Source organism: Rana temporaria, chromosome 9 (assembly GCF_905171775.1).
Source record: "Rana temporaria chromosome 9, aRanTem1.1, whole genome shotgun sequence".
NCBI lineage: Eukaryota > Metazoa > Chordata > Amphibia > Anura > Ranidae > Rana > Rana temporaria.
In genome coordinates this window covers 183,597,388-183,610,616 of record NC_053497.1, presented here as the reverse complement: position 1 = coordinate 183,610,616, position 13,229 = coordinate 183,597,388, and the positions used below count along the sequence as shown (strand labels likewise).

Here is a 13,229-nt window from a genome sequence, read left to right as displayed (position 1 = left end):
ACATTGATCAGACGGGAGATAGAGAGATACAAAGTAACATTGTTTATAAACATTGATCAGACGGGAGATAGAGAGATACAAAGTAACATTGTTTATACACATTGATCAGACGGGAGATAGAGAGATACAAAGTAACATTGTTTATAAACATTGATCAGACGGGAGATAGAGAGATACAAAGTAACATTGTTTATACACATTGATCAGACGGGAGATAGAGAGATACAAAGTAACATTGTTTATAAACATTGATCAGACGGGAGATAGAGAGATACAAAGTAACATTGTTTATAAACATTGATCAGACGGGAGATAGAGATACAAAGTAACATTGTTTATAAACATTGATCAGACGGGAGAGAGAGAGATACAAAGTAACATTGTTTATAAACATTGATCAGACGGGAGATAGAGAGATACAAAGTAACATTGTTTATAAACATTGATCAGACGGGAGAGAGATACAAAGTAACATTGTTTATAAACATTGATCAGACGGGAGATAGAGATACAAAGTAACATTGTTTATAAACATTGATCAGACAGGAGAGAGATACAAAGTAACATTGTTTATAAACATTGATCAGACGGGAGATAGAGAGATACAAAGTAACATTGTTTATAAACATTGATCAGACGGGAGATAGAGAGATACAAAGTAACATTGTTTATAAACATTGATCAGACAGGAGATAGAGATACAAAGTAACATTGTTTATAAACATTGATCAGACGGGAGAGATAGAGAGATACAAAGTAACATTGTTTATAAACATTGATCAGACGGGAGATAGAGATACAAAGTAACATTGTTTATAAACATTGATCAGACGGGAGATAGAGAGATACAAAGTAACATTGTTTATACACATTGATCAGACGGGAGAGAGAGAGATACAAAGTAACATTGTTTATAAACATTGATCAGACGGGAGATAGAGATACAAAGTAACATTGTTTATAAACATTGATCAGACGGGAGATAGAGAGATAGGAAGTAACATTGTTTATAAACATTGATCAGACAGGAGAGAGAGAGATACAAAGTAACATTGTTTATAAACATTGATCAGACGGGAGATAAAGAGATACAAAGTAACATTGTTTATAAACATTGATCAGACGGGAGAGAGAGAGATACAAAGTAACATTGTTTATAAACATTGATCAGACGGGAGATAGAGAGATACAAAGTAACATTGTTTATAAACATTGATCAGACGGGAGATAGAGAGATACAAAGTAACATTGTTTATAAACATTGATCAGACAGGAGATAGAGATACAAAGTAACATTGTTTATAAACATTGATCAGACGGGAGAGAGAGAGATACAAAGTAACATTGTTTATAAACATTGATCAGACAGGAGATGGAGAGATACAAAGTAACATTGTTTATAAACATTGATCAGATGGGAGATAGAGAGATACAAAGTAACATTGTTTATAAACATTGATCAGGCGGGAGATAGAGAGATACAAAGTAACATTGTTTATAAACATTGATCAGACGGGAGATAGAGAGATACAAAGTAACATTGTTTATACACATTGATCAGACGGGAGATAGAGAGATACAAAGTAACATTGTTTATAAACATTGATCAGACGGGAGATAGAGAGATACAAAGTAACATTGTTTATAAACATTGATCAGACAGGAGAGAGATACAAAGTAACATTGTTTATAAACATTGATCAGACGGGAGATAGAGAGATACAAAGTAACATTGTTTATAAACATTGATCAGACGGGAGATAGAGAGATACAAAGTAACATTGTTTATAAACATTGATCAGACGGGAGATAGAGAGATACAAAGTAACATTGTTTATAAACATTGATCAGACGGGGGATAGAGAGATACAAAGTAACATTGTTTATAAACATTGATCAGACGGGAGATAGAGATACAAAGTAACATTGTTTATAAACATTGATCAGACAGGAGATAAAGAGATACAAAGTAACATTGTTTATAAACATTGATCAGACGGGAGATAGAGAGATACAAAGTAACATTGTTTATAAACATTGATCAGACGGGAGATAGAGAGATACAAAGTAACATTGTTTATAAACATTGATCAGACGGGAGAGAGAGAGATACAAAGTAACATTGTTTATAAACATTGATCAGACAGGAGAGAGAGATACAAAGTAACATTGTTTATAAACATTGATCAGACGGGAGAGAGAGAGATACAAAGTAACATTGTTTATAAACATTGATCAGACAGGAGAGAGAGATACAAAGTAACATTGTTTATAAACATTGATCAGATGGGAGATAGAGAGATACAAAGTAACATTGTTTATAAACATTGATCAGACAGGAGATAGAGAGATACAAAGTAACATTGTTTATAAACATTGATCAGACGGGAGAGAGAGAGATACAAAGTAACATTGTTTATAAACATTGATCAGACGGGAGATAGAGATACAAAGTAACATTGTTTATAAACATTGATCAGACGGGAGATAGAGAGATACAAAGTAACATTGTTTATAAACATTGATCAGACGGGAGAGAGAGATACAAAGTAACATTGTTTATAAACATTGATCAGACGGGAGAGAGAGAGATACACGTAGGGATCGGCCCTCCATGGATGGGAGAAGTGACGATCTGTTTGTCTGATTTCCAGGATGAGAAGGCGGAGGGGTTCATCAGCCTCCCGGAGTTCAGGATCGATCGCGCCATCGAATGTCGGAGGAAACAGTAAGTAGACAGATGAGTTGTGCAGCTTCCATCCCCCGCATACAGCGGGGTGCAGGGATGTCAGTCAGTGGGACGAGGGGTGTGGCCTGTCATTCAGCAGAGCTGGGAGGTGTGGCCTATGTCATTCAGCAGAGCTGGGAGGTGTGGCCTCTGTCATTCAGCAGAGCTGGGGGTGTGGCCTCTGTCATTCAGCAGAGCTGGGAGGTGTGGCCTCTGTCATTCAGCAGAGTTGGGAGGTGTGGCCTCTGTCATTCAGCAGAGCTGGGAGGTGTGGCCTCTGTCATTCAGCAGAGCTGGGAGGTGTGGCCTCTGTCATTCAGCAGAGCAGGGCTAGGGGGTGTGGCCTCTGTCATTCAGCAGAGCAGGGAGGTGTGGCCTATGTCATTCAGCAGAGCAGGGCTAGGGGGTGTGGCCTCTGTCATTCAGCAGAGCAGGGAGGTGTGGCCTCTGTCATTCAGCAGAGCTGGGCGGAGTGATAGTAACATTGTAACATTCCACCAATGACATGTTAGTCTGTAGAATCCCTCTGGATACATTGCCCCGCCCCCTCGGAACGTTTCCTTTAAAGTGATGAAATGAGAAATATTTTGTTGTTTTCTCCGCAGCGCCTTCAAAGCGTGTCACCCGAAAATCAAGAGCTTCTTCTTCGCCACGGACTGCCTGGAGGAGATGAACAGGTAGGAGGAGCCATAATCCATCGATGCTCGGGGGAGGGTCATCGTCCATTGTGGGGGGGAGGGTCATCGTCCATTGTGGGGGGAGGGTCATCGTCCATTGTGGGGGGGAGGGTCATCGTCCATTGTGGGGGGAGGGTCATCGTCCATTGTGGGGGGAGGGTCATCGTCCATTGTGGGGGGAGGATCATCGTCCATTGTGGGGGGATTCTTTAAGATTTGTATTCAGAGACCGGCTGACACCATCCCCCATCAATAGAAGGTTCCATTAACATTTCCTCAGTCTCCCCTCCCCCAGTGATCAGACTGTACATTGTAACTTTGTAGAAGGAGGAGGAGTCATTTCCTCAGTGATGTCGGTGGGGCCCAGTTTGTGTGTTCCGTTGCTCCTCCCCCTCCTCGGCTGGAGTCACGGTTTATAGAATGTTGGGACGTCTCTCCTTAGCTGCGGCTCTGATCGGGAAATGACGGCGTCCCCAGCAGGCCGTCACTGGTTGTAATCCGCCGCCCTGCGTGTATCTCAGTCACAGACTTTATCCCCCCCCCGCCGCTTCATTAGATCACCACCACATGTACGCCGATAAATAATTCACCGCTGTGCCGACTGCGCCTCCCTTCCCCCGCCAGCTTTATTCTGGACGTCCTCCGCTGGGAATGATGACAAAAAGTCTCAAATATGGCGGCCGGTCCCGTCCGAGGGAAAATCTCTCTTCCTTCTTTCCTCTCCTCTGATTGGACGTTTACCTCTCCTCGTCCCATCCCCTCCGCCCCCCAACTTCCACTCAATCAGAAATGACACTTTGTATCTACAATGTTGTGTAGTGAGTGTACACGGGGGGGGAGGGGTTGTGTAGTGGATGTACAGATTGTATAACAAATAACTCAACACACAGCCATTCATGTCTAAACCGCTGGACACAAAAGTCAGGACACCCCTAAGGAAAAATGTCCAAATTGGGCCCAAAGTGTCAATATTTTGTGTGGCCGTCATTTATCCAGATACACCACGTCTACGGGTCTTCCTTTTTCTAGATGGCAACTCACCTCCTCAGGCCAACTTTAGTGGCAGCTGTGGTGGTGGCGGTAGAGGTGAAGGCCATGGTGGCGGTGGAGATGATGGTGACGGCGGTAAAGGTGGAGGCGGTAGTGGCTGTGATGAAGGCAGTGGTGGGTGGTAGTGGCAGCGGTGGTGGTGTAGTGGCGGCAGTGGGTGGTGGAGGAGGCGGTGGTGGCAGTGGTGGGTGGCGGCGGAGGAAGTAGAGGCAGTGGTTGTGGTGGGTGGCGGCGGTAAAGGTGGAGGCGGCAGTGGGTGGTGGTGGTGGAGGAGGCAGTGTTGGCAGTAGTGGGTGGTGGAGGAGGCGGTGGTGGTAGTAGTGGCAGTGGTGGGTGGCGGCGGCGGAGGAGGTAGAGGCAGTGGTTGTGGTGGGTGGCGGCGGGGGTTGCAGTGGTGGGTGGCGGAGGAGGTAGAGGCAGTGGTTGTGGTGGGTGGCAGTGGTACGTGGCGGCGGAGGAGGAAGAGGCAGTGGTTGTGGTGGGTGGCAGTGGTGTGTGGCGGCGGTGGGTGGCGGCGGAGGATGGTAGAGGCAGTGGTTGTGGTGGGTGGCGGCGGCGGAGAAGGCAGTGGGTGTGGTGGGTGGCGGAGGAGGTAGAGGCAGTGGTTGTGGTGGGTGGCGGAGGAGGTAGAGGCAGTGGTAGGTAGCGGTGGTGTAAATCTCTCCTCCTTACCTCACTATAAAACGATTAATATTTCGGACTTCCCATTTAAATGATTAATTTGGCGCACATCCCCCGACACTCTCCTCTCGGCTGGGATCGGGGTGATGGGTCCCGGGTGAGTCCGCTCTCCTCTCGGCTGGGATCGGGGTGATGGGTCCACTCTCCTCTCGGCTGGGATCGGGGTGATGGGTCCGCTCTCCTCTCGGCTAGGATCGGGGTGATGGGTCCGCTCTCCTCTCGGCTGGGATCGGGGTGATGGGTCCGCTCTCCTCTCGGCTGGGATCGGAGTGATGGGTCCGCTCTCCTCTCGGCTGGGATCGGGGTGATGGGTCCGCTCTCCTCTCGGCTGGGATCGGGGTGATGGGTCCGCTCTCCTCTCGGCTGGGATCGGGGTGATGGGTCCGCTCTCCTCTCGGCTGGGATCGGGGTGATGGGTCCGCTCTCCTCTCGGCTGGGATCGGGGTGATGGGTCCCGGGTGAGTCCGCTCTCCTCTCGGCTGGGATCGGGGTGATGGGTCCGCTCTCCTCTCGGCTGGGATCGGGGTGATGGGTCCGCTCTCCTCTCGGCTGGGATCGGGGTGATGGGTCCGCTCTCCTCTCGGCTGGGATTGGGGTGATGGGTCCGCTCTCCTCTCGGCTGGGATTGGGGTGATGGGTCCGCTCTCCTCTCGGCTGGGATCGGGGTAATGGGTCCGCTCTCCTCTCGGCTAGGTTCGGGGTGATGGGTCCGCTCTCCTCTCGGCTGGGATCGGGGTGATGGGTCCGCTCTCCTCTCGGCTGGGATCGGGGTGATGGGTCCCGTGTGAGTCCGGAAGGCATTAGGACACTGATCCCTGGAACGCGGCCGGGATATTTAATTAGGAATTCTTGTCACTTTCTCGTTTGGGTTTAATGAGGTTTCTGATCCCGCGGATGGCGGCGCGGCAGAGTGCTGTCAGCGGGATGAGATGAGGCGCCCGCGGTCGTGTTCCGGGCCGATCGATGTCTTAAAGGTCGTGTTCAAACATCACTACAATGGAAGACAATTGTCCTCACTCAGCAAATCGGATGAATGTTCCAAATATTGAAGGTGAAACGCGTACAGCCAAACTTAAAGAGCACCTGTCATCAGATAAGACCCCAACAGTGACTTCTCCCGCTTCTCTGTCCACAAGGATCGCACCATATTTGTTCAGGTGTCTGATAGAGATCACCCCCTGCTGCGGCTTCTCGACCTTGTGGTTTGCCACAAAGTTACAATGTCCAGCCTGATCACTGGGGGAGAGGGGAGACTGAGGAAATGACTCCTCCCCCTTCAACAAAGTTACAATGTACGGTCTGAGCACTGGGGGGAGGGGAGACTGATGACATCATGTCTATCAGTGTGTATTATTGTTGTAATTAGCCGTGATTGGCCACAGCTAATCACATGGTACAGGTGGGCTGTGATTGTCCCCCGTCTGTACCATGTGATCACATAGACCAATCACAGCTGGCAGCACAATGAATGGCATGAAGCTATTTTGTTAGCTACCATTGCGATTCCACGTGATCTGCTGTGATTGGTCACAGTGATCACATGGTACCGGTACACGGATGAGTCGTCCGCTGTGCCCCGTGGGTGCGACAGATCACCTAAGAACAAAAAAGGGGCACCAACTTCTAATAAATGAAAGGGGAAATTATCGAAATAAATATGTGAGAAAAGGGTGGGGAGTCCGATCGTCCAATACGCTGCGAGTTATTTGATGTGGGCGGTGCTAGGCGATCGATCTGTCCTCAGGAGATTGTAGCCTTTGTAATATTGATAATAGAAAAGAATTGATCTCTTTTAGTTCACCTATGGATGACAATCGATATTTTGGGGGACGTCCCCTATTGGAGGGATCCTATAAGATGAACGGTGTCCTGATTATCCGGATCCGATGCCGCCGCCCCGCGTGGGGAAATCTGTAAAATCAATAAAATAATTTCCATTCAGCGAGGAGAGGAGAAAACACGACTCCCCCCCTCGCTTGTTTTGTTACATTGTTTTTCCCGGAGGGGATTGGAGAGTCGCTTGTATTGCAGATGACACGGCTGTCACTTCACGCCGTGTGATATCCGCGTAGTGAGACGGCAGAGACGGCGCGGATTGGCGACACTTCGGTGATTGTCATCCTAGCATTGTGTCTGTGACATCCTCGCTAATAGGACGGCCCCGCGGGAAAGTGTGCGCCGGTGTGAGAGCAGGCCGCCGGAAAAACGGGAACAAATGATCTTTCTGCAGATGTGGAGAACACCGAGCAACGCCTCCCTGCACCCCCTTTATTAGGTCCCCCTTGATTAGGTCCCCCTTGCTAGTAGCGGGTTGGACCCCCTTTATTAGGTCCCCCTTGCTAGTAGCGGGTTGGACCCCCTTTATTAGGCCCCCCTTGCTAGTAGCGGGTTGGACCCCCTTTATTAGGTCCCCCTTGCTAGTAGCGGGTTGGACCCCCTTTATTAGGTCCCCCTTGCTAGTAGAGGGTTGGACCCCCTTTATTAGGTCCCCCTTGCTAGTAGAGGGTTGGACCCCCTTTATTAGGTCCCCCTTGCTAGTAGAGGGTTGGACCCCCTTTATTAGGTCCCCCTTGCTAGTAGCGGGTTGGACCCCCCTTTATTAGGTCCCCCTTGCTAGTAGAGGGTTGGACCCCCTTGCTAGTAGAGGGTTGGACCCCCTTTATTAGGTCCCCCTTGCTAGTAGCGGGTTGGACCCCCTTTATTAGGTCCCCCTTGCTAGTAGAGGGTTGGACCCCCTTTATTAGGTCCCCCTTGCTAGTAGAGGGTTGGACCCCCTTTATTAGGTCCCCCTTGCTAGTAGCGGGTTGGCCCCCCTTTATTAGATCCCCCTTGCTAGTAGCGGGTTGGACCCCCTTTATTAGATCCCCCTTGCTAGTAGCGGGTTGGACCCCCTTTATTAGGTCCCCCTTGCTAGTAGCGGTTTGGCCCCCCTTTATTAGATCCCCCTTGCTAGTAGCGGGTTGGACCCCCCGTGTGGTTTTCAGGGACGCTTCCCCTTTAAGTAGAAAATGTTGAGAATATTATTTTCCCGGGAGAAGGAAATAAAATGATGGGGGGAGGGGAAGAATCCCGCAGATGGTTCCCATAATTGTCACTATTTGTGATCCTCACAATGCGCCTTTTGTAGTCCGGCGTTCCAATCACACGCACTTGTCTGAGATGGAAATTGTGTCTTTCATGGTGTGTGGCGGCGGCGGCGTGTCGTCGTGCGTCCGCAATGAAGGGAGAGGGGAAGAGACCGCCCCCCACCGGTGACGCCATCGCTGAAAAGCTGCTGGAGCAAACCATTGTGTATAAAATAGGGGGGCAACCTTTTCCCATATTAGTCTCAAGACCACACCCCCTGCGCAATTCTACCGCCCACAGGAACAACAAATCTACCCAATTCCTTTCCACTCATCGTTCTGTAAGAATTCAACCAATAGAACGGAGAGTGCAAAGGTCATTAATGGGAGCGATCGGCCCCGACACACGTCCCTCAGATCGGCCCCGACACACGTCCCTCAGATCGGCCCCGACGCACGTCCCTCAAATCGGCCCCGACGCACGCCCCCCCAAATCGGCCCCGACGCACGCCCCCCCAGATCGGCCCCGACGCGCCCCCCCAGATCGGCCCCGACGCACGCCCCCCAGATCGGCCCCGACGCACGCCCCTCTGATCGGCCCCGACGCACGCCCCCTCAGATCGGCCCCGACGCACGCCCCCTCAGATCGGCCCCAACACACGTCCCTCAGATCGGCCACGACGCATGCCCCTCAGATCGGCCCCGACGCACGCCCCCCCAGATCGGCCCCGACGCACGCCCCCCCAGATCGGCCACGACGCATGCCCCCCAGACCGGCCCCAATGCAAAATATTGCCCAATTACATGAGCACTGTGATTGGCTTTCATGTGGTCACATGACCGGGAGATGGTCCCACCGGCTCCTGAGCAGAGAGCGATGTCAGGACGCGTATGTGCGGCGTGTGCTCATTAAACCCCGCCCCTCTGCGTTACGTGGGCAGGAAGAGGTTAAACAAAGTATATTATATGGATGACAGAAAAGGGAAATATGAGACATCAGATGCGGTATATATACAGGATTGTCACGTGATCAGCGCCGACACGCCGCACAATCCTTGCCGTCCTCCCCCGCATTCGGCGCTCCAATAAATGAACTCTTCGGAGAGGCGCGATCCTAATTGCTTTTCCGCGCTCAGAAACGCTTTGCTGAGCAGAAAGATATCCGGCTAAAAATAGACTCTATTTATCAATATGAGGGAGCCGTCCAATCCTGGAGAGCGCCGGGGAATACAGAGGAGGCGAGCCAATCAATGACAGCAACCGGGGTCCCCTCCACAAGCAACCGGGGGCCCCTCCACAGGCTGATCAATGACAGCAACCGGGGGCCCCTCCACAAGCAACCGGGGGCCCCTCCACAGGCTGATCAATGACAGCAACCGGGGGCCCCTCCACAAGCAACCGGGGGCCCCTCCACAGGCCGATCAATGACAGCAACCGGGGGCCCCTCCACAGGCCGATCAATGACAGCAACCAGGGGCCCCTCCACAGGCCGATCAATGACAGCAACCAGGGGCCCCTCCACAAGCAACTGGGGGCCCCTCCACAGGCCAGTCAATGACAGCATCCGGGGGCCCCTCCACAGGCCAGTCAATAACGGCAACCAAGGGCCCCTCCACAGGCCAGTCAATGACGGCAACCGGGGGCCCCTCCACAGGCCAGTCAATGACGGCAACCGGGGGCCCCTCCACAGGCCAGTCAATGACGGCAACCGGGGGCCCCTCCACAGGCCGATCAATGACAGCAACCAGGGGCCCCTCCACAAGCAACAGGGGGCCCCTCCACAGGCCAGTCAATGACAGCATCCGGGGGCCCCTCCACAGGCCAGTCAATGACGGCAACCAAGGGCCCCTCCACAGGCCAGTCAATGACAGCAACTGGGGGCCCCTCCACAGGCCAGACAATGACAGCAACTGGGGGCCCCTCCACAGGCCAGACAATGACAGCAACTGGGGGCCCCTCCACAGGCCAGACAATGACGGCAACTGGGGGCCCCTCCAATAAAATAATGAATTCCACTTTAAATAAACTTTAAAAAAAAACACCAAACACCAAAGATGGGGCGCTGTGCCCCTGACACCAAAGATGGGGCGCTGTGCCCCTGACACCAAAGATGGGGCGCTGTGCCCCTGACACCAAAGATGGGGCGCTGTGCCCCTGACACCAAAGATGGAGCGCTGTCCCCCTGACACCAAAGATGGAGCGCTGTGCCCCCTAATACCAAAGATGGGGCGCTGTGCCCCCTAATACCAAAGATGGGGCGCTGTGCCCCTAATACCAAAGATGGGGCGCTGTGCCCCTAATACCAAAGATGGGGCGCTGTGCCCCTAACACCAAAGATGGGGCGCTGTCCCCCCTAACACCAAAGATGGGGCGCTGTCCCCCCTAACACCAAAGATGGGGCGCTGTCCCCTAATACCAAAGATGGGGCGCTGTCCCCCCTAACACCAAAGATGGGGCGCTGTCCCCCTGACACCAAAGATGGGGCGCTGTTTACTCCCACTGATGCCAGGAAGTCCGGCCCCCGGTGCAGTCAGTCTGTAACGCGCGGCCTTAGCCCACCGGAAAACACTATTCTGGTGATGGAGCGCCATCTGCTGGAACTGCCACACAATTGCATTAAAAGGTCATGTGCGTGTAAAGGCAGGCGTCCCAATACTTTTATATAAAATCAAAAGTATTGGGACGCCTCTAGAGCCATCCCATCGCTTTCACCTTGTCAGGTTTAAAAGCCGGGAGTGTACATAAAACTCCCCACCACTGCCGCTGACAAACATCCGTGGCAGTTAGATGGTTAAATAACGTAATAACCCCTCCCCCAATTACCTATCATCTTCCCAGCTGGGTGTGCCGGCGTTCAATGAGCCGAGTGTTCCTGGACCGCAGCCCGGACCGCAGGAACAATCGTATTGATCGTCTGAATAGCGATCCTCTGTATCGGCTCTCGGCGCGGTCAGCGGGCGAGTCCATCTGTGCGTGCGACTCGTAATTCATAAAATGTGGCAAAAGATCAAAAACAACGCCCCGCGCATGAGGCACATGAAAAGCAGCTGATGGAGGGAAGGTTGGCTCCGTCCCGCGTTTATCTCCCCTCCCCCTCCATCTTCTCCTCCTAATACTTTCACTCCATGTCGCCCAATCACGAGCGACCATTGGTATTAAAAATAACTTTTTTAGAAATAAAACAGGGGGCCCACCTCCATCAATGATCCTTCCCTCCCCACCTCCATCAATGATCCTTCCCTCCCCACCTCCATCAATGATCCTTCCCTCCCCACCTCCATCAATGATCCTTCCCTCCCCACCTCCATCAATGATCCTTCCCTCCTCCACCTCCATCAATGATCGTTCCCTCCCCACCTCCATCAATGATCCTTCCCTCCCCACCTCCATCAATGATCCTTCCCTCCCCACCTCCATCAATGATCCTTCCCTCCCCCACCTCCATCAATGATCCTTCCCTCCCCACCTCCATCAATGATCCTTCCCTCCCCCACCTCCATCAATGATCCTTCCCTCCCCACCTCCATCAATGATCCTTCCCTCCCCCACCTCCATCAATGATCCTTCCCTCCCACACCTCCATCAATGATCCTTCCCTCCCCCACCTCCATCAATGATCCTTCCCTCCCCACCTCCATCAATGATCCTTCCCTCCCCACCTCCATCAATGATCCTTCCCTCCCCACCTCCATCAATGAGCCTTCCCTCCCCACCTCCATCAATGATCCTTCCCTCCCCACCTCCATCAATGATCCTTCCCTCCCCACCTCCATCAATGATCCTTCCCTCCCCACCTCCATCAATGATCCTTCCCTCCTCCACCTCCATCAATGATCTTCCCTCCCCACCTCCATCAATGATCGTTCCCTCCCCACCTCCATCAATGATCCTTCCCTCCCCCACCTCCATCAATGATCCTTCCCTCCCCACCTCCATCAATGATCCTTCCCTCCCCCACCTCCATCAATGATCCTTCCCTCCCCACCTCCATCAATGATCCTTCCCTCCCCACCTCCATCAATGATCCTTCCCTCCCACACCTCCATCAATGATCCTTCCTCCCCACCTCCATCAATGATCCTTCCCTCCCCCACCTCCATCAATGATCCTTCCCTCCCCACCTCCATCAATGATCCTTCCCTCCCCACCTCCATCAATGATCCTTCCCTCCCCACCTCCATCAATGAGCCTTCCCTCCCCACCTCCATCAATGATCCTTCCCTCCCCACCTCCATCAATGAGCCTTCCCTCCCCACCTCCATCAATGATCCTTCCCTCCCCACCTCCATCAATGATCCTTCCCTCCTCCACCTCCATCAATGATCGTTCCCTCCCCACCTCCATCAATGATCGTTCCCTCCCCACCTCCATCAATGATCCTTCCCTCCCCACCTCCATCAATGATCCTTCCCTCCCCACCTCCATCAATGATCCTTCCCTCCCCACCTCCATCAATGATCCTTCCCTCCCCCCCTCCATCAATGATCCTTCCCTCCCACACCTCCATCAATGATCCTTCCCTCCCCCACCTCCATCAATGATCCTTCCCTCCCCACCTCCATCAATGATCCTTCCCTCCCCACCTCCATCAATGATCCTTCCCTCCCCACCTCCATCAATGAGCCTTCCCTCCCCACCTCCATCAATGATCCTTCCCTCCCCACCTCCATCAATGATCCTTCCCTCCCCACCTCCATCAATGATCCTTCCCTCCCCACCTCCATCAATGAGCCTTCCCTCCCCACCTCCATCAATGATCCTTCCCTCCCCACCTCCATCAATGAGCCTTCCCTCCCCACCTCCATCAATGATCCTTCCCTCCCCACCTCCATCAATGATCCTTCCCTCCCCACCTCCATCAATGATCCTTCCCTCCCCCACCTCCATCAATGAGCCTTCCCTCCCCACCTCCATCAATGATCCTTCCCTCCCCACCTCCATCAATGATCCTTCCCTCCCCACCTCCATCAATGATCCTTCCCTCCCCACCTCCATCAATGATCCTTCCCTCCCCACCTCCATCAATGA

At 52.0% G+C, this 13,229-nt stretch overlaps 1 protein-coding gene across 1 annotated transcript in view; it reads left to right on the top strand.

The window, feature by feature from the left end:
• LOC120914376 (connector enhancer of kinase suppressor of ras 2-like) overlaps positions 1 to 3,446 on the top strand; it is a 304,346-nt gene extending 300,900 nt beyond the window's left edge. The window contains exons 16-17 of the mRNA XM_040325061.1: positions 2,655 to 2,728; positions 3,334 to 3,446. Coding sequence (XP_040180995.1) covers positions 2,655 to 2,728; positions 3,334 to 3,409 — 150 coding nt within the window. The 3' untranslated portion in view covers positions 3,410 to 3,446. The remainder of the gene's footprint in view (positions 1 to 2,654; positions 2,729 to 3,333) is intronic.
• Positions 3,447 to 13,229: the final 9,783 nt, after the last annotated feature.